The sequence below is a fragment of the Peromyscus leucopus genome, chromosome 5 (genome assembly GCF_004664715.2).
Source record: "Peromyscus leucopus breed LL Stock chromosome 5, UCI_PerLeu_2.1, whole genome shotgun sequence".
Classification (NCBI taxonomy): Eukaryota; Metazoa; Chordata; class Mammalia; order Rodentia; family Cricetidae; genus Peromyscus; species Peromyscus leucopus.
In genome coordinates, this window is record NC_051067.1 from 16,602,043 (window position 1) to 16,622,632 (window position 20,590).

Genomic DNA, 20,590 nt, shown 5'->3' on the forward strand with positions numbered 1-20,590 from the left:
AGATAGAAGGATTTAGAACAAAGAGATCAACAGATAGAAAATACAGGATAGCCTTGAGAGGGCCTGGAACCTATTCCAGTGAGCCCCGACTGTCTCTGTTCTAAGGTATTTATAGAAACTCCAAGGGGTGGAACAAAAGACCTCCCCCCAGCACAGCCAAGTGCCAACCATCTCAGACACCTGCACTCAGGCCCGTGAGCTAATCATCCTCTCTATGCAGACCTGCTGAGTAAAGCCACTAGGAACCTGAAAATGGGCTCACACAACCAACCATAGCATTATTTTTGCTGCTACTTCATAACTGTAATTTTTCTACTTTTATGAATCGTAATGTAAATATCTGATATGCAGGATATCTGATATGTGACCCCTGTGAAAGGGTCATTTGGCCCCACGAGAGGTCATGACCCATAGGTTAAGAACCTCCAGATTATAAGCTCCTAAGAGCAGAGATCTTTTCTGGATAACTGAGAATTTCTGGTGCCTGAGAATAGTCACCAGGACACCAGTGCTGCCTGACAGGTGCCTGTTGGATGAATAAATGGTACCATTCTTTGCCATCTTTCAGTCCTGTGGAATCCCTTCCTTCTGGCTCCCACCTTGATACATTGACCAAGAAACCTTCAAGGAAACCAGTAACATAGGTGACAGGCATTGATAACAGACATCACTCAAAGAGGCAAGTTCATCCCTGGACATCCATGTCACAATTGTTGCTGTTTACTAATGCAGAGGAAGAATTATTCAGCACATTTTTGAAGTAGGAAAATAGAAAACCTGAAGGAAAATTCATTACTATCTGATTTTTTTCATCATTCAGAACACCCAGTGAGATTAGAGGTAATGGTTAACTAGAACATGCTGAACGTTTTGTTTTGTTCCTGAACTAGAATCTTCAGAACACCTATAATCCCAGAATGCCAGAGGCTGAGCAGGAAGATCATGAGTTCAAGTCCAGCCTGGGCTACACAGCAAATTAAACGCAAGCTGGAGCTACATATGTACATGTAGGCACACCTTGTCTCAAAAGCTCAAGGGTCATGATAAGAGCACTTCCCCAGCTTGCACTAGACCTTGGTGCCATACTTAAGCTCTGCCTCCACCACCACATAACGTAAAACCCAAATAAATAAGTAACAATTCATTATACCCATTATCTACTAAATAAAAACCACTAATCTGTTCACTATTCCTGATGGTATTTGCAAAGTGAACCGAACGTGTGTTTGCTTTCCAGAGCAGGGTCAGACTGTAGCAAACTCAATATGCCACAGAAATGGACCCTGTGGCTTTTATAATTTTTCCCCTAACTTCTCATGGACTTCCCCACGGCGCAAACATTAAGAAAAACTTACCGATGTACAGTAGATGCACTGGCATTCCTGGAGCATGGTCACCTTGTCCAGAGGCTGTTCACACAGGCAGAGCTTGCAGGTGACAATGGGGACAGGAGTCAGGTCTCCGGAAGTTGGATTTTCAGCAGTCATGGTCAGACACTGGAGCCCGTCGATGGAGTCCATTAGCCTGTCTTCAGCCTCCTCTATCCCTACAGAAAAACCCAAAGTAAGAAACATCATCGCCATCCATATAGCTAATGTTAAACACATGTATTTGGGGGTCTGGCTGAGTAAATCCTCACTCCTCACCCTTGGTGATTTCTGAAAGTACAGTTGATACATTTCTGGGAACTGTGGGATGGAGTACTCTTGATCTTGGCAAGGTCTTCCCCAAGCCCTGAAATTTAAGCTGACCTCACCTCACTGTCCTGATTCATATCATGGAGGCTAGCTGTGGGAGTTAAGTGATCACTAGACAGGGAGAAGAAGGGATGAGGAGATGTTGGTCAAGTGCACAATTCCAGGCAGACAGGATGACTAAGTTCTGGAGAACAATAGGGCAACACAGTGACTCCAGTTAATAATAATAATGGCATTGTGTGCTTGGCAATTGCTGAGCACAGATTTTAAATGATTCTTACCAGGAAAACAGAAATAAGCATGAGAGGTAATGATGGCATTAATGATCTTGATTTACTCATTTTGTGTGTATGCATATTGTCTTAAAATATCACATTGTGAATCATTAATTATGCCTTATAAAGCTGGCAGGGGAGATAGGAAATCAGTACTATAAACAAACATGCCACTTGGTCTGAATGAGAAGTGGCCCCCATAGACTCATGCATCTCAATACTTGGTCCCCAGTTGGTGGCCCTGTTCGGGGAAGGTTTGAAAGCTTTAGGAGGTGGGAACTTGCTGGAGAAAGTATGGGCTTTGACAGTTTATAGCCTCACCCCACATCTAGTTCTCTCTCTCTGTTTCCTGGGTTGCCAAGAAAATATGAGCAGTCAGCTTCCTGTCCTGGCTACCCACAGCCATGCCACTCTCACTGCTATGGACGCTAACCCTCTGGAACCATTAGCCAAAATAAACTCCTTTTTCCTTAAGTTGCTTCTGTTCATGGTGTTTTACCATAGCAACAGAAGTAACTAATATAGTACATCACTACCATCACCACGGTCAACTCAACTGGTTCAAACAATGCTTACAAACAGGATGTCTCTCAAAAGAAAGTTCAAGAATTACCAAATAGGTTGGGCTGTAGCTCAGTGGTACAGCACTTGTCTAGAATGTAAGGCCCTGGGTTCCATCATCAGAAACACTAGAAAGAAATTATCATTTGGTCCAGAAATTCCACTTCTGGGTATGTGTTCCCAAGAAGTCTGAAATCAGGGTCTTAAAGAGGTATTTCTACATCTTTGCATTATTAATATCATTCATAGGAGTATTATTCCTGACTGCCCGAAGGGAAATCAAGCTAAGTGCACATCAACAGATGAATGAACACAGTGTACCAAGCATAAGAAGAACAATGCAATCAAGAAACACAGTAAATACAGCAAACGTGAGGCTGCTGCTAATCCAGCAGACGGTTCTGCAAAAACCCAGTGTTACGTGCCAGAAGTATACACTAAAATACTAATAAAAGATATAGTGGAATAAATATATAAGCTATTAACATAGTTTCTTATTATCATTAACCAGTCATTATTCACTGTCCATAATTGTATATGCTGTTTATGGCTGGTAATGCTATAGGTTTGTTTATACCAGTGTCACACAAATGTGGATCATGTGTTAAGTTACAATATTATGACAGCTATAAATGTCACTGTGGGATGGGAATTTTTCACCTACATTAATACCTTAACGGGACCATCACCGTGGCTTTTCATTGATGGAAACTTCAGGATGAGCTTCATGACTTATATATAAACGCAAGAACACCAAAACAAGAATGAAAGAAAAAGTTGGAGGTGATAGAAAAGGGAAAAACCAATGAGATCTTTGCTCATCAACCAGAAAGAGTCAAGAGTTACTGCCCTATATAAACTGAGAAGCAAGAGATGACTTCACTCAAAACAGGTTAAAGAGGAAACTAAGCGATGATTAGTTTCCAACATGGAAGGCATGCTATAAAGTTCAATAAACTTCAATACTCAGTGTTCTCATCCTACTAACAATTACAGAGCTACCATCCAAGAGCAAACTAAAATCAAATTAATGCACACAACAAGCTTGAGACTTTGAGATATCAGACTTCCCTTTAGGGTCATGTAAGAGAAAAAAATGAATGATGTCACCTCTTTTCAGTCTATGGCTAGATAATGATCACTTGGTCATTTTCCTAAGACTTCCAGTGTACCACTCTCACAGTCCCACCAATGTCCCCCCAAACGTGTCTTCTCAGCTGAATGCAGCCAGTGAATGCATCCTGAGTAGGGCAATGTAACTGTTGCAACTCAGTACCACCCCAGGCCTCAAATATCAATTACCCTTCAGAGCTAACTAGAGCCAGTCATGGTGGCCACACCTCTGTAATCCCAGAACTCAGGAGGCTGAGATAGTAGAATCTTTGTTTCAAAATCAGCTTGGGCTAGATAGTGAGATCATGTGTCAAAACTAATTGGATAAATAAATTTAAGATGCCAATTGGAGGATGCTACTGAGAAGAACCAATGCTGTTCTTCAAATCTGGCCATTGCTCACTTTCTTATGCCCTTGCCTGGTATCACTTTTGAGAAGGAAACTTTATATAGGGCAATTTAGAAATTATTATTATAATTAGTGTGTCTGTGACTATGGGCATGTGTGTACCCAAGTGCACATCTGGAGGTCAGAGGACAATTTGAGGGAATTGGTTCTCTCCTTCCAAAGTAAGTTTCAGGGATTGAACTGTGGGTTCTAGGAACCAACTCATGTTGTAAGACTTGCATTAGAAGTGCTTCTAACTGCTGAGCCATCTCACTGGCTATATGGAACAAATTTTTAATGTACTCCTGGGTATCTTAGACATACTTGTGGTTTGTTTTTTAAGACAAGGTGTCTATATACAGCCTTGGCTATCTTGGAACTCTATGTAGACCAGGCTGGCCCCAAACTCACAGAGATCCATCTGCCTCTGCCTCCCAAGTGCTGGGATTAAAGGTGTACACCACTACACCCAGCTTATATTCATGGTTTTGTTTTGTTTTGTTTTGCTTTGCTTTGCTTTGTTTTGTTTTGCTTTGCTTTGTTCGAGATAGGGTTTCTCTGTGTAGCATTGCACCTTTCCTGGAACTCACTCTCTAGCCCAGGCTGGCCTCGAACTCACAGAGATCCGCCGGCCTCTGCCTCCCGAGTGCTGTGATTAAAGGTGTGCGCCACCACAGCTCGGCTCATATTCTTGTTTTTAAGACAAACCATCAATTGTATTCAACAAGATCTACTGAAACCTAATCATGTCTCTAGTCATAGCTATGATTTTATGCCTTAGGTTGTGAGTTACATGCCTCAGGCTATGAAACCAAAGTTATAAAAAGACTCAAAAGCAAAAAAATATTTATATGTAAAATATTTAAAATATAAAACCCTTTTACATTGCAGAGACACATTTAAAAAAAATACTAAGTATTCCAAAAATCATACTTATGACTCAGTGGGACAGAGAAAGAAGTGACACATTTCATTCCTTGGAGATTTGAATAATCCAAAGCAATTTTTCAGGAAGAGGGGATTGTTTTTCTATGTACGATCAACACCAATTCCCTAAAGTGATAGATTTTAAACACTTTCCAAGCAACAGAACTTAATAAAAATAAAATGACAAGCTACCACTGCTTAAGAGAGAATAGAGAAATTAGTGCTTGTTCCTGGAGGGAGATGCAGGGCCAGTCCCTCCTTGACCTCTCCCAGTCTCCTGAGCCCTACCACAGAAGCCTAAGGCCACCCCAGAAACAGACTGAAAACCAGCCTTTGGCATTTGTCTTTGGGTAAAACAAACAATGGGTATTTTTTAAAAATGAATGACACACAGCATACATTCTATAGATAGATAGACAGACAGACAGATCTTAAACAAGAAATCCTTCCACCATTTATTGGAAATTGGATTTTTTTAAAGCAGTAAACAGGACCCTGTAATGACTCCTCTGGTGGGATCCCCACACTAGAAAGGCTACAGTTTGCTGGTGTTTCTTGGCTTGTATCTAAAGATTCACCTTCTTTACCACATGAACCCATTGGTGGAAGACGTTCAGCTTGCCAGCCTAACTACCTAGCAAGTCACATGCAGCTTGGAGGGATGAACTGTCTGTCCTGGTTCATTTTTGGTCAGCTTGACACAAGCTAGATGCTTTTGAGAAGAGGGAACCTCAATTTAGAAAATGTCCCCACCAGATTGGCCTATGGGCAGTCCTTTTAGGTATTTTCTTGATTAATGATTGGTGTGGGAGCGCCCAGCCCACTGTGGGCAGTGCTACCCCTGGGCTGGTGGTCCTGGGTTCTATGAGAAAGCAGACTGAGCAAGCCATGGGGAGCAAGTCAGTAAGCAGCACTCCTCCATGGCCTCTGCATCAGCTCCTGCCTCTAGGTTCCTGCCCTGGCTTCCGGCAGTGGTGGTGTGATCTGAGAGTTGTAAGGTGAAATAAACCCTTTCCTCTCCAGGCTGCTTTTGGTCATGGTGTTTATCTATAGAAACTCTAAATAAGATACCCTCCCAAACCCCCTCACCCTTTTAATCAACCACCCCTTTGTAGGCACACCGGCAATTCACCCTCTTTCCCTTTCAGGCTTCAAGAAAAGCCTTCCTTCCAGAGAGAGCTGCCAGCTCACTAGGACTGGCCTCCTCTTGGCTTGTATGGCTTGTTCTGTCTCATACCTCACACTCTTAATCTAAGAAAGCAACTCGATTTATCCAGCCTACCACTTGCAAGGTAACAATTATAATTGCTTTTACAGTTATTCCAAATGTAACTGTGCCTCTCGTTGGGTGTCCAGAACCCTTGGGAAAGAATTTTGGCAGGGAACAGTGGGGCATGTTGGAAAGAAGAGAATTCTGGCAGCTGCCTTCAGGTTTCAACTTTCAAAGGCTTGTGGCAGGTTTCACTTGTTTACATATATATACCTTGCTCGATAGCCAGGTTCCGTGAGGAGGGAAAGGCACTTCAGACCATTCTGTTTTGTACAAAATTACCAGGAAAGGAGAATCGTCTATCTCCAAGTGTCTCTTGCACCGTGAAACGTTTGTTATGAGAAGCAAGTGCTGTCTGGTAGGAAAGGGCAGGAAAGTCTCTCCCCTCGTGTGTTTTCATTAGGCTTGCCAAAGAAAGGAATACTTGAGAAGCTGTGCTAGAAGCACGGGATGCATAAGGAATTTCCATATTCTGCTGGAGGCCTGAAAAAGCAATCTGCTCCCGAAACTCTGAGGGTGGTGAGAGCCAACATTCAGAGTATTTTTAACTCATGGAGCTTGTGCCTGTTTGACTAGCCAGAATCAAAGCAGTTATCGTGTGTGTGTGTGTGTGTGTGTGTGTGTGTGTGTGTGTGTGTGTGTGTGTGTGTGGATGTGTGTGTGATGTGTGTGTGTGCATGTGTGTGTGTGTATGTGTGTGTGATGTGTGTGTGTGATGTGTGTGTGTGTGTGTGTGTGTGTGCGCGCACACATGTGAGATAATCTAATTGGAAGAAAAAGCATTTGATTAGGGTACTAATACAGTTATTTGGGAATTTCTCTACATTGTCTTAGCACCTTGCAAATCATTTAGAGAAATGGACAGATCACAATTACAGAGACTGAGTTAAAAAGAAGGTCAGCAAAGTGAATCAGCTAGATATGACGGACAGCCAGGATCTCAGGAAAGGTCTAGCTTCTCTGTGCTGAGGTCCTCACACCTAGCCACACTACAGTGGCCTGAGGACAAGGACCAAGCAGGAAAGGAGGAATGCTCTCCAGATGGGGACGTGACCCTGAGAGACACCAGACCATCCTCTGAGGGGGCTGGATCCACAGTTACAGGAGGGAGCTTCCAAGGGAAGGATTCAGGAAGGGCAGGCCATGGGGCGGTACGGTGTAAGTGCCAGTGTGTGCCATGGAGAGAGACTCAGGCTGGCTCTACCCGAGTAGAACCAGTAGAACGAAAAGAGCAGGGATCTGAAGTTCTCACCTCTGCCTCAGTGTGAAATCTCTTCCAATGCTAGTTAAGCACAGCAGCGAAAATTCACATGCTTGCCCCTTGGTATTCACTTGGTTCAGAACACCCTCCCCTCAGATGCCAAAACTCATAGATGCTCATGTTCCTTATATAAAATGGCATGATGGTGCACATAAACAGTGCATATCCTCCTAAGTGCCTTAAATAGTACAATAGAAAACCAGTGTGAATAATTATATTGTACTGTTTAGAAAATATTGACAAGAAAAAAATCTGTATAAGCTTAGTACATGTGCAACTATTTTTCTGAGTTGACTTTTTTTTTTTTTACAATTATTTCTCAAGGGAAAGAGGGGCACAGGCATGCCGCAGTGTGCATGTGAAGGCTAGAGGGCATTTTGCAGGTGGCAGTTCTCTCCCTCCACCATGTAGGTCCCAGGGATCAAACTCAGGTTGGCAGACTTGACAGCAGTATGGGCCTTTATCAGCTGAGCCATTTTGCTGGCCCTTTCTGAATACCTTTTAAAAGTTGTTTCACTGTCTCATTATTATTAGTTCACATGTATGTGTGTATGTCACATGTGTGGAGGTGCCAGCAGGGGCCAGAAGAGGGCTCTGGAGCTAGAGCTATACGTGTTCTTCTTGAAGTGGATGCTGGGAACCAAACTCTGGTCCTCTGGTCCTCCACATCTTAACTGCTGAGCCAACTTTCCAGCCAGCCCCACATTCTGGGTCAAAAGCCCCCCTTTTGATCCACCGTCAAATCCACAGATCTGGAACCTGAGGATACGGAGGGGGACTGTACTGTGCTGACCTCTGCACTTGTTGCCCACTGGAGTGGTTTGTTTAGTTACTGGCTCATGTTTTCAACAGGGCCTATTGGTGGCTTAAATGGTACTGGCTAAGGCTAGTAAACTGCTGCCATTAGCCATTTGCTGAAGCTGCCCTCTAAACCCAGTGTTGAATGGAAGGCAGGTGCATGGGGGGGGGGGAGCTAGAGCAACCGCAAGGGCAGCGAAGGTGCTAAGGAAGAAGGGCTCCTGGCAGCCTTCCACCCCAGCCAGTATGCTTCTCTTTCCTACTTGGCTCTCTGACCAGTGTTCTGCTCATTCAGGGACAGGATGAACCCGTGCATATCAGTAACATCACTAACAGTTCTCCTGCATGCCCCGTGACAGCAAGAACAGATGGATCATAGGCAGACTCCAGAGAAACACAACTTCTGAAGCACAGTTCATATCTTTATGAACTTTACAGATCATAAGGGATTGTGCTCAAGGCCAGGGAGCACAATCAAGGTGTCCCTCATAATGGACTTCATCATTATTGATAACAGAGATAGGAGAATCTTCATAGGAACCAGCAACTCCAAGAGATATTTAGTTCTTAGATGTGATGGGACTAATACCCATCCCCTCAGCCTCAATGCAGAAGTGCCGAGAAATGTGGCTTATCACAGGACTTCTCTCCTCTCCACAATCTCATGGCTTCATCCAGAGAAATCGAGAGATAAAGACCAGACACCTAAGACCACAGTTCCTTGGTCTTAAAATCTTTATCTCAACAGTTTCGAGGACAGAAATAAGACCACAACTTTGTAGCTTACCGACCACAGTCTTCTGGGAATGGCACTGATGTGTGAAGTCAGCCATACATTGCTTAACAACTAGAGAGATGTGGTCACTGTGTGAGCGCCACAGTGCACAACACAAACCTAGAGGATGTGGGTCAATCACTGAGCCTGGCCTCTTGCTGTAATAAGAGACATGGTGAACACAAGAAGAGAGAGGCTGCTACCTGTGAAATGTGGCAGGATGCCTTGCAGAAGATGCTTCTCAAATGCACAGTGGTAATAGACTTAAATAATAACACAATAAAATGTAACATTGCTGCATATTATCATCAATTATGGCATGTTGTATATAACTGTATGGTCTGTACTGCTGTGCAATAGGCATGCCAGTGCCTTTGTTTACACAAGAATTGTCCCAATACATAAGGAACTTATTGTGGAACTCACTAGGCAATAGGAATGTGCTCACTTGATTATAATCAATGGGACCACCATCACATGCACAGTAGGTATGGACGGTAGTATGAACGGAAATGTCATTATCTAGGTATAACTCTATCACTGTCGTCTTTTTGATGGGTGGAAAGGAAAGAAGAACACTAGGAAAGAGGAATGAGAGCATCTTTGGGGAGGAAGCAGTAGCACACATAGCCCAGGATGGCCTTGAACTCCATCATTCTCCTGTATCTACCTCCTGAGTGCAAGGATTGTATGCAAACACCACCATGCCTGGTTTTATGTGGTGCTGGGACCTGAACTTGGGATTCATGCATAGCAAGCAAGCACTCCACTGACTGAGCCACTTCCCCAGGCCCAGGAGGGGTGTCTTAAGCCTCAGCAAGGACTATTTTTTAAAGAATATGTTTGCTGTTTAAAATTCACTTATGAATAAAATCCAGGAAACTATTTTAATGAAACCTAACTTTAAAAAATATTTTTGCTACAAAATAAGTATTAGAAGAGATATGTGAACATGACCAAAAAAAAAAAAAAATGTATCATGAGATGCTAACTCTGAACCCTCCTGAGAATAGTGCATCTGGGATGTCTAGTTTATCCTTTACAAAATGCTGTTCCCTTTTCTAAAAAACTCAATTCCTTTTCCTTGTCTTTGTTCCATGTTCTCTTTAGACTGCAGGGAGATGTCCAAGAAGTAGAAATCCATTCCAGCTTTTTTAACAATACAAAGTTATCAGAGAAGGTAGGAGTGGATCTGAGACCTGCAGCTCTGTTCTTGGCACTGTGATTTTCCACTCACCAGGGCACCTCCCTCCTCCTCACCACCATGTCTTGCCCACCCCTTTCTTTAATCGTGGTTCTCTCGCCTTCCACATTATTCATCCAGCCCCACTGAATAATTTTCATCCCTTTGCCTGGCACAACAACAAAGCCCCAAAGCAGGAAGGAATGCCTCTGACAGGCAGGTTGGACAATAATGTAATCAACTGATCGAGGAGATGTGGTGTTCAGAAAGCCCTACAGAAGGAGACTCAGGCTGACTTCTAGGACCAGGACATTAACAGGAAACAACAGTCGCCAAAGTATGAACATCTGAACCAAAAGACTTTTCTCCAAATGAATAAAAACATGTGTGAATATTACCTCCTCCTGTAAAAGCTGTAAGCTTCCACAGACATTTTAATTAGAAACAAATTTTCATGAGACCAGCCTGGAAGGGTCATTGCTTACCTCCCACATGGAAGAAGGTTCAGGGTATATATTTTTGCATGCCTTTCCCAAACAATATTGTAACTAGGATCTATAATGCCTTAAACAAAGTCAAGCCACAAAGAACCAATTGACATACCTTAGGCGATGGAGTGTTAAGGTGACAAAATCCAGGCCCTATGTATAGAAGGGGGCTAGTTGGGGAGGTTGATCAGCAGATGATGTCAAGTAATCACAGACAAGAGAACTTGTGGATTTATGGTCACTACCACAAGCCCATGAAAGAGAGGAGTGAATTATCTTATTCTGACTTCCCAAGGAACAAGTTGACCGCGGGGCCTGATTCAAACTCATGACTTCATGGATGTAAACCTTCCAAAGCATGTTCCTAATCAAAGTGACCAGCCATGGACCTCCCGCTCTGAACATGAGGCTTGCGCTCGACTCAAGTGGTGTTTTCTACTTAAGGAAACCAGGAGTGGAGAAATGGCTTAGCAGTCACAAGTCCTTTCTGCTCTTGCAAAGGACCCTGGATCAGTTCCCAGAATCCACAGTAGGTGACTCACAACCCTCTGTAACTCCAGCTCCAGGGTATCTGATACCCCCTGACCTCTACAGGCACCTGCACATACACAGTGCACCCAAACTCACATCAGCACATGTGCATCCAATAGGTTGGGTATTTTAATAATAAGAAAGGAAAAAAGAACCCAGTTACACACAGGAAGCTGTCCGTCCCATGTTGGAGGAGTGCTGGTCACTTTTACTCTCTGAAGTGTCGTTTTCTGCTTTGTTTATTTTGTTTTTCAGATTAATTTATTTTATTTTTTGTGGACGACTGTTTTGCCTGCATACATCTGTGTATACCACATGCATGACTGATGCCCGCAGAAGCCAAAAGAGGGCATCGGATCCCCAAACTGGAGTTACAACCTGGTGTAAGCTGCTGTGTGGGTACCATGAACCAAACCTGCGTCCTATATCTTCTTAACCATTTGGCCATCTCTCCCGTGCCCGGGCCCCAAGTGTTCTGTTTGTAATAACTAATTCAGTGTGATACACTAGCTCTAGAACTACTCCACGACGACGAGTTGATAGCAAATGCCATATTCAATTGAAAAAAAAAATGTTAGTCCCAAAACTAACAGCTCACTCAAAGGTGAAAATAGATTAAAACATTTCAAATAGGCTGGTAAGATAGCTCACTGTGAGGACACTTACTGCCAGTTCTGACTACTGGAGTTCGATCCCCAGAACCCACAAGGTGAAAGGTCCTGAAAATTGTCCTTTGACCTCCATACACAGGCTCAATCAATCAATGTAAGGCATTTTTTTCTAAAAAAAGTTTTTAAATAAATATTCAAGGCTGAGTGTATAGAGAATCAAACTATGATGTATGAGGCCTTGCGTTTAAACCTCTGCTCTGAACAAATCAGACAAAGTGAGAGAAACAAATACACGTATGATCGGAGCTCTCTAACTTACATAAGACTCAAATGCCATCAGGAAAACAGGGCCAAAAAACAAACAGCAGAGAGCACATGACTGAGACGGAAAAAAAAAAAAACATCAAAACAGTTTTCATATTCTGCCAAAACAACATAAATTAAAGGTTGCCACCCTTTCCAAACTCACTTCCAAGCTAACAACAATTCCTTCAGGACAAAGGCCACCACACCTTACACATCTTTATGTCCCCATCATCTAGCAGAGAACCTTAGAAAGAGTCACTCAACAATAGACAAATTTTATTACTTTATTAAAGGCTTGGTTCTCATCCACATTCACTCCCAATAAATCAAAAGCAAAGATACTGATAAGTTAGTATAACTAGAGAGCATCTACACATTAAGGCAGAAATCTCTAGAAGAAATGTCTCTAGAGTGAGGAGCAGCAGCTTCAGATAACCACTCCTTAAAGTGCCAGGTATGACTTGTGTGAGAGCCTGGGACCCTCCGACGTCCAGAATAATCAGCTGCACAAAGTAGAGTCAGCCCCCAGAACAGTTTGGACTTTGCTCTTGCACCAGCCTCTGAGGGCGGCATGATTCCCGAGCGCTGTCTCAAACTGGGGATAGCAAACAACAAAACTCTCTCCTAAAAGGACACGATGCCAAGCCAGGGGAGATACAGAAGGCTGGACTCACAGGAACTTCAGAGAAATAATTCCCAGTGTGTCTAAATGTTCCTAGACTTCTAAATATTGAAACAATTTTTCCAGAAAGAAATGTCAAATGCACTTTTTTTTTCCTGATTAAAAGTATCCACGGTGTTGAAAAAGAAAGATGTTTTCCAGGAAGCTAAATCATCTTGCTGGGTAGATAAAATAAACTTGTTTCTTTCTAGAGAGAGCATACTTTTCTCTTTGCTTGTACAATTTGGCCACAGGAAAAAAAAAATGGGTTCATAATCTGAGATCCCAAAATTGATTATTTTAAAAAGACATGTCTTACACTGACCTAGTTTAGAAATCTGGATGCCTTTAAAACTGCCAGGGAACTGAGAACCATTCATGAGCATGGGGCTTTTGAATGCTGAGAATATTCTTCGGGGCTCAGCACAAAGATATTTGGCATCAATGACTGTAAATATTTGTAAAACCCTGGGTAAATGGTCGGTGTTTGACCACACTTAAGCCTGCCTCCCAGCATGATAGTGCAGGCTTGAGTTATCTAGGGTGATTGGCCTGGGAGATTTTAGGTCAAGTTTTCTTTTGCTGTTTATTTTAAATAAAAAGCCAAGCATGCTAATTCTGCTACTTGACATCTTTTTCACATTCACTGCACATGTTAATCTTGTTATTTTTCACTCATCCAGACAGGCACTTAGAAGGTACTTTGGAAACAGAACACTCTCTGTCTCTCTGTCTCTGTCTCTGTCTCTCTCCCCCCCCCACCCTCCATCCCTTCCAACTTGATGCCCACTCCAAACCAGCAAATGCCAACCAAAGGTACCCAAGGACAGGAGGTAGATGAACTGGTAGCCTTGAACTTCATAGTACAGCTATCTCCAAGTGGCTTTGTGGATCTACTTCGGATTTCTTTTCTTTTCTCTCCCTCTCTTTCTCTTTAAGGTAGTTTCGGAAATACTTAAGGGTCTGATGCTCATGAAAAAAGGAGTGAGGTTTACAAAGACCCAGTAAGAAGGAGGAGGGAGCTAGCAAGGGATCAGACTGAATGGAAGCAGAGAACAAGAGGCTCACCTCAGAGAAAGCTGCAGCAGCTACTTTAACTGCCAACAACCCAGGGAAGACTGGCTGGGCTCCTCCTGCCTCTTACCCACACCCTAAAACCTGAGTCATCTCAAAGTTCATTTATTTTGCTTCTGGGCAGAGACACCCCTCATCCGCTGCTTCGGAAGTGCTGAGGACATTCTCCTTCAGTTCATACCTCCCCATGTTCAAAATCAACAGTCAAAAATGCCTAACCAGGACTCTGATAGTCATGTTAAGAAAGTACCTGGGGAAGAAAGTGGCAGCCCCAGTGCAAACGCAGAGAACTGTATTCTGGGAAATTGGAGTTTAAAGGGGGTGTGCATCATGAGGGCTGACAGCAGAATCCCTGAAACTAATCAGAAAGGGGGCTCTGGAAGGGGCTAGCCAAGATACCTTTCCTCTGCGAAAACAGGATCAGTTTCATTTTAACATCAACTTGAAAACAGGACGGAGCCTCTCTCTCTCTCTTTTATCAGCAATTACTTGACAAAAAATAATCACTATAATGTATAGCCCAGACTCCATCGTTAACGTGACATATTATTCATAGCTGTGTGTGTCAACATATTACCGTGCATTTCCAAATAACAGAAGGTAGACAGCCAAGACAATCCAACTGTCAGTCTCTACTCAAAACATACCAGAGGACTGGTCTAATATGCAGTTTGTGATACATTCTGTAAAGATCGTTTTATTAAAAATGAAAGTAATTTGTTTGGGCCTTTTCAACGGCACTTTTTTAAGTTAACAGGTGTGTTTGAGGCACTCGGAATGCATGCAGTTCTGCATGGCTTAAGCTCTGGAAACAGAATTTAGCAAAAACCACCGGGTAGCTTCGGTCCTGTCCCTCTCGGTATCTTAAGCTAGCAGCCTTCCTGGCTTGCATCGCCTGCCTGCATCCTGCGCACAAGCACCCCTTGTAGACCTACCTGGCTGAGGCTGAGGTCTTCGGGCTGCTGGTTTCTCTCTAGCAGGTCCAGCCTGGGCCAGCCGGGACTGCTGGCACACTGTGAAGGAGGGGCACTCTCATTCTCTCCCCTCTCTCTGCGTGCTCCGCCTGGCTGACAGCTTTACACTTTTGCAGGATTGCCACAGGACTCCACGCCCAGACCTACAGCTAGGGAAGAGGAGGAGTCCCTCTCCGCCTCCTTGTCTTGACAGGCAGGAACCTTGCAGAACCAGCCAGCAGCTTGGGGCGCAGCAGCCAGAGCGTTTATTTATACAGGAAGCTCGGCGCCGCACTTCCTACTTCCCATCTGGGTCGCACTTCGACTGCAGGTGATGATGGCCTTAACCCTGTCTGATCTCGTGCAGGCAGCGCGCAGGACAGGGGCTCTCGGATCCGGACCTGGTGCTGCTGTGGAAATCCCGAGCTGGGTGCGGGCAGCAGCCCCCCACTGCGCTTCTTCCTCCTGCCCACCCGCAAGCGGCACCCTCCGCACTCGCTGTCTCTCCGTGTAGATCTCCACAGGCCACCTTTCCTCTTCTACTTTTAACAGCCCTGATTTGCCTTCTCACCTCCCCCCAAACCCTTCCCCTGCACATCTTCTCAAAAAGTAGTGTGTACCTCGTCTCTCCAGGTCTGTCTGATGTAGGCAAATCAAGTTAGGTGAGGTCTTAGTTTACTTACAATGATTTCACCTCAAGTGCTCTGTCAACAAATGATGTGGAAAAAAACACGACAGTAACCTAACTAGTCGTCTTCTCGCTTAATGACAATCTACCAGCTAATCCAGAAACAGGATTAGTGCGCCACGACTGTGGACACTTAATTAGTACTGTGTTTTTAATAGATGGCGTACCTCCTCACTCTCACTGCCGGCCCCGTAGGTCACAAGGACAGGCCCAGACCTGTAGAACACTGCAGCTTTAGAAGATCCCTCCTAGGCTGCAGCAATTTGTCTGTGGGCTCTCTGCAACCTCACTTTAGCAGCTGAGGTCAGGAGGGGCTCCCAGGTTTCTGGGACAGGTAAATGTGTGCGGTAACTTAGCAGCACTCTCAGCCCCTGGAAAAGCCAAGTGCAGAAGAAAACTGTGAGCAAGTGAGTGAGTGAGTGAGTGAGTGAGTGAGTGAGTGAGTGTGTGTGTGTGTGTGTGTGTGTGTGTGTGAGAGAGAGAGAGAGAGAGAGAGAGAGAGAGAGAGAGAGAGAGAGAGAGACTGGGGGGGGACTGCAGACCCTAACCCTGAGACAGTAGGAGAATACACAAACAGAGACTTAAAATCATACAACCAAAGGATGACATTTGAGCTTGCAAAGTCCTAGTTATTGTAAGCCAAACAAGTAAGTTTAAAGACGATGTCTAGAGAGACTTAAGTGGCTGGCTCAAGCTAGACCACAGATGCAATAAGATCAAAATCTGTGTGGGTGAGAAAGATATGTATTAGGGAAAATTACGAGGAAGAATAGCTAACTTCAGACTGAGTAGGGCTTGGGGTCCCAAATAACTTACCCCCCACCCCCAGAAAGTAACCATTCCTGATGGACCAGAGGCAGGAAAGATAAACCTCCTGATAGGCCAGTTCTGATGCCTATCTTCTGAGCTTCAAACCAAAGTTCAACACAGAATCCACATTTGATATCACCACGTAGTTAAGGTACTGGCTCTTATCAGCAGGATAAGGGAAGAAGCCAGAAGCCACTGCCAATATGAATGAAAATGCAGGTTAGGCAATAATCACGCTGCCTTTGGACACAAAGTTGTCGTTTTTAATAGAACCGAATCACATCTCCATGGATTATGTTCAACCATGCAAATTTACTAAAACTGCAGTCAAAATTTAATACTAAACACTCTGAATGTTACAGTAATATGCAAAAGACTCTGTCAGACCTGCCTAAGGAGTCTATGGCTGGATATTCATCCCCTCTGTGTTTACCGATCTCTCAGATAAGCTGCCGGGGGCTAGGAAGATAAAGGTAAGTGAAAGAGCAACCCTGTCCCCAGAGAACTCTCAACCCAGGGTGAGAGTGAGACAAGCATGCCATTTGGTAGGACATCATGACCACTTGGCACACTTCGGGCCAGGGTGCTGTGGCAACACAGGGAAGAACCACCTCACCGAAGGAAGGGCATGCTGGAGAGCATCAAGTCATGGCTCCAGACCGGGTCTTAAAGTGGCTTAGAAGGAGATGTGGAGAAGACTGAGCCGGGCAGAGCAGGTGGCTAGTGGGGTGACGTTAGACTAGAGATTTAGAGACGCTTTTCAAGATGTGGACAGAGCCAGGGTATTTGGGGTGAAAGAAGGAGAGCAGAGCGGCGCAAATGGAAAGAGACTTCCAAACAGCATTGCTGGAATGTGGCATCTATTTGGATGCAGGCAATGAGAGCCAGCAGAGACCAGGCTGCGGTGTAGCTGGGGGCGGGGGAGACTGAGAGGAGGAGGGGCAAGGAAGAGGATGAAGACCCACCTTCAATCCTGCAGTAACTCACCAACGTCTAGGCCAGGTGCAAAGACCATCTAGTGGGCCATCCAAAGAGGACTGACTGAGTAGAGAGCCAGTTAGGAAGTGCATTCGTTTAGGCAGTGGCTACAGTTGAAATTACCCAGAGGTAAGGTTACCCACAAAAATTAGTACACTGTAAGGGAACCACCGGCTTCTGACCCACATACTCTACCACTCACTTTTAATAGCCATGTGACCTCCCACAAGTTATTTAACATAATCCAGTTTTTATACCTATCAAACAGCTTTTTTTAAAAAAAAATCTAATATTAAGAAGGATGGGAGGCTGGAAAGATGGTTCAGTGGTTAAGAGCACTGGCTGCTCTTCCAGAGGACCAGGCTCAATTCCCAGCACCCACATGGCAGCTCACAACTGTCTGTAACTTCAGTCCCAAGGGGATCAGACCCCTCTTCTGGCTTCCAAGGGCACTGCATGCATGTCACGCACAAACACACATGCAGGCAGAACATTCGCATATAAAATATTTTCTGAAGGTATGGTGTACAGTTTATAGATTGTAGTGAAAGTAAATGAGAGACATCTGTGAAGTTGCTAGCACAGAGCCCGATGAAACAGAAACTCTCCAGATGCTGGGAAGGGGAACAGAATGTCAGCCTCTGGGATGGTGCAATGATCAGCTGTACACTGTGCTCCTGGCTGATCCGAAATAGGAACTGAGTTAATGATACACATCAAAGGGGGAAGTGAAAAAAAGGAAGGAAAGAAGGGGTTAGAAAAAAGAACCCAGAGGTACATCAGTACTTACTAGGTAGGAAGAAGGAAGCCCTCTACACCTGAGAAAGAACTGCCTCATTTAGACTAAAAAATAAATAGCCCACTGATATGTCTCAGAAGCAAATCTAAATACTGTAATCTGAAGTATTTTTATTTTTCTCAGTGAGAACATGGTTTATAAATTGCTCACCATTCTAATCCTACTGACCAGCATCCTAATAAAGCATCCTTTCTTAGTCTGAATTGTAGTGGTATTGTGTTCCCCAAAATATTGTGTACCCTAATAAACTTATCTGGGGTCAGAGAACAGAAAAGCCACTAGATACTTAGGATAGGCAGTATCCTAAGTATCTAGTATCTAGGATTAAAGTATCCTTTAATCCTAGCATTTCAGAGGCAGAAATTCATCTGTTCAAGGATACAGCCAAGCATGGTGACTCAAGTCTTTAATCCCAGAAAACTAGCCTTTAATCCCAGGGAGTCTTGGTAGAAAGCAGAAAGGTATACAAGGCGTGAGGACCAGAAACTAGAAGCATTTGGCTGGTTAAGCTTTCAGGCTTCTAGCAGCAGTTCAGCTAAGATCCATTTGGATGAGGACTCAGAGGCTTCCAGCCTGAGGAAACAGGATCAGCTGAGGAACTGGCGAGCTGAGGAAGCTGTGGCTTGTTCTGTCTCTCTGATCTTCCAGTGTTCACCCCAATAACTGGCCTCAGGTTTGATTTTATTAATAATAACTTTTAAGATTCAAGCTACACTGAATTTTAGATCTTCTCAAAGAAAAGTCACACCAAAATCTTGATTAATGATAACTAAACTATATTAACTTGGAATGTATTCACAGTCATAGAAAAGCAATATCCAATTGAATCCAAAGCAAATTTAAAGTTTTCCAAGCAGATACTAGTGATGCCAGCACTTAGGAGGCAGGAGGATTGCCACGTGTTTGAAGTTATCCTGGGCTTCATAGTAACACCTCTATCTTAAAAGGAAAAAAAAAGACTAAAAAAGGAAAAATAGAAAAGTTTTCTGTGACTCTGAAATTGACTATAATTATCAGTCTATGTATGTATAAAACAACAATAATGTATTTCATATTATATAATAGGTATTATATAATAGGCAATGTTATAAAACCATTGTAATCTGACAGAAGAAAAGACTGAAAGGGCTATCAAGAGGCTCAGCAGTAAAGGCATTTGTTGCCAAGCCTGTGTTTGATCCCTGGACCCTACATGGTTGAAAGAGAGAACACTGACTCCTACAAGTTGTCTTCTGACCTTCATATCCACACCTTTCCCCACATACATTCAATATTTATCTCTTTATTTAAATTAAATCTTGATAGGTATGTATGGTGGTAGACATTCGTAAACCCAGCACTCAAGTGGCTGAGGCAAGAATATCATGAGTTCAAGTCCAGGCTGGGCTACATAGCAAGCCAAGACCTTATCTCAAAAAGAAAATGTATCTGTCACAATAAACTTTTAAGTCAAACTTAATACAATTCACAGCAATATCAAGAAAGGTTTTCCTAACAGCTCTGCTGGAGCCAGCTACATCAACAGGTATCATTTCATTTTTCATACATGTGTAAAGAAAGCATCACATTCAAAATGGACAAAACTGATTCAGAAAAGCCATTGATCTCATTGAAAAGTCACAGCATGAAGCACAACCATAGCATAGACCTAGATGCATTCCTGCAGCGTACAGGTTCACACTGTCTTGTTGGAGGCAAAGGATTCTTTTTTTTATTTTGTGTTTTGTTTTTCAAGACAGGGTTTCTCTGTGTAGACATGGCAGGCCTGGAACCCAGTGATCCATCCTCCTGCCTCTGCCTCCCAAGTTCTAGGATTAAAGGTATGCACCACCACCACCCGGCTAGACCAAAGGATTCTTAAGACAGTTGCAAACTTTGGAGGTTGATATTGATGCTGCTTCAGTGGATTTGAAATTTACACATCCGCCTTTGTGGAAAAAAGGAAATTTGATTGTCAAATTTTCATGTAACTTGTACCTTTTTTAGCTCATTTTCTGCAGAAGGGCTCCTTTCAAAATGATTTTTAAAGTGGCAAACTCACATAAATCATAGGTGTAGAGCACACAAAAATGGCAAAACCACTTTGCCAAAACCATGTAGACTTATGTTTCCACGTGATCTCACTGGCAGGCAGCCTGGCAGCTTTCTGCCACCATGAGATGGAATGAATTAGCTGTACTTAGCCACCAAGGTAGTGACATTTTTCATTTTCCCATTAAGTACCTTACATGCTGGTCTTTAAAGGTAGATGATTTTTATAACTAATATATGCTATCCAACACTTAAAGAAAGATGGAACAGAACAAGAAGAGACAGAAAGGATGATATTAACTCACTTGCATTTGGAAAGAACTGGGGGGAAAAAACGGAGTTACACTCATTATGTCTCAAATTTCAGGATGAGTGAAAAGCGCTCTTTGAAGCATCACATCCTAACGCACTA

General features: G+C 43.5%; 1 protein-coding gene across 2 annotated transcripts in view; it reads right to left on the bottom strand.

Annotated features, from left to right (window-relative positions):
• Positions 1-20,590, bottom strand: part of Rnf144b (ring finger protein 144B) — a 153,338-nt gene that overhangs the window by 53,690 nt on the left and 79,058 nt on the right. The window contains exons 1-2 of one of the 2 annotated variants that reach the window (XM_028867672.2): positions 14,855-15,132; positions 1,356-1,546 (exon numbers count right to left, since the gene is read on the bottom strand). In XM_028867672.2, coding sequence (XP_028723505.1) covers positions 1,356-1,520 — 165 coding nt within the window. In that variant the 5' untranslated portion in view covers positions 1,521-1,546; positions 14,855-15,132. Of the gene's footprint in view, positions 1-1,355; positions 1,547-14,854; positions 15,133-20,590 lie in introns of those variants that run through there. The other variant, XM_028867673.2, reaches the window with a different exon arrangement.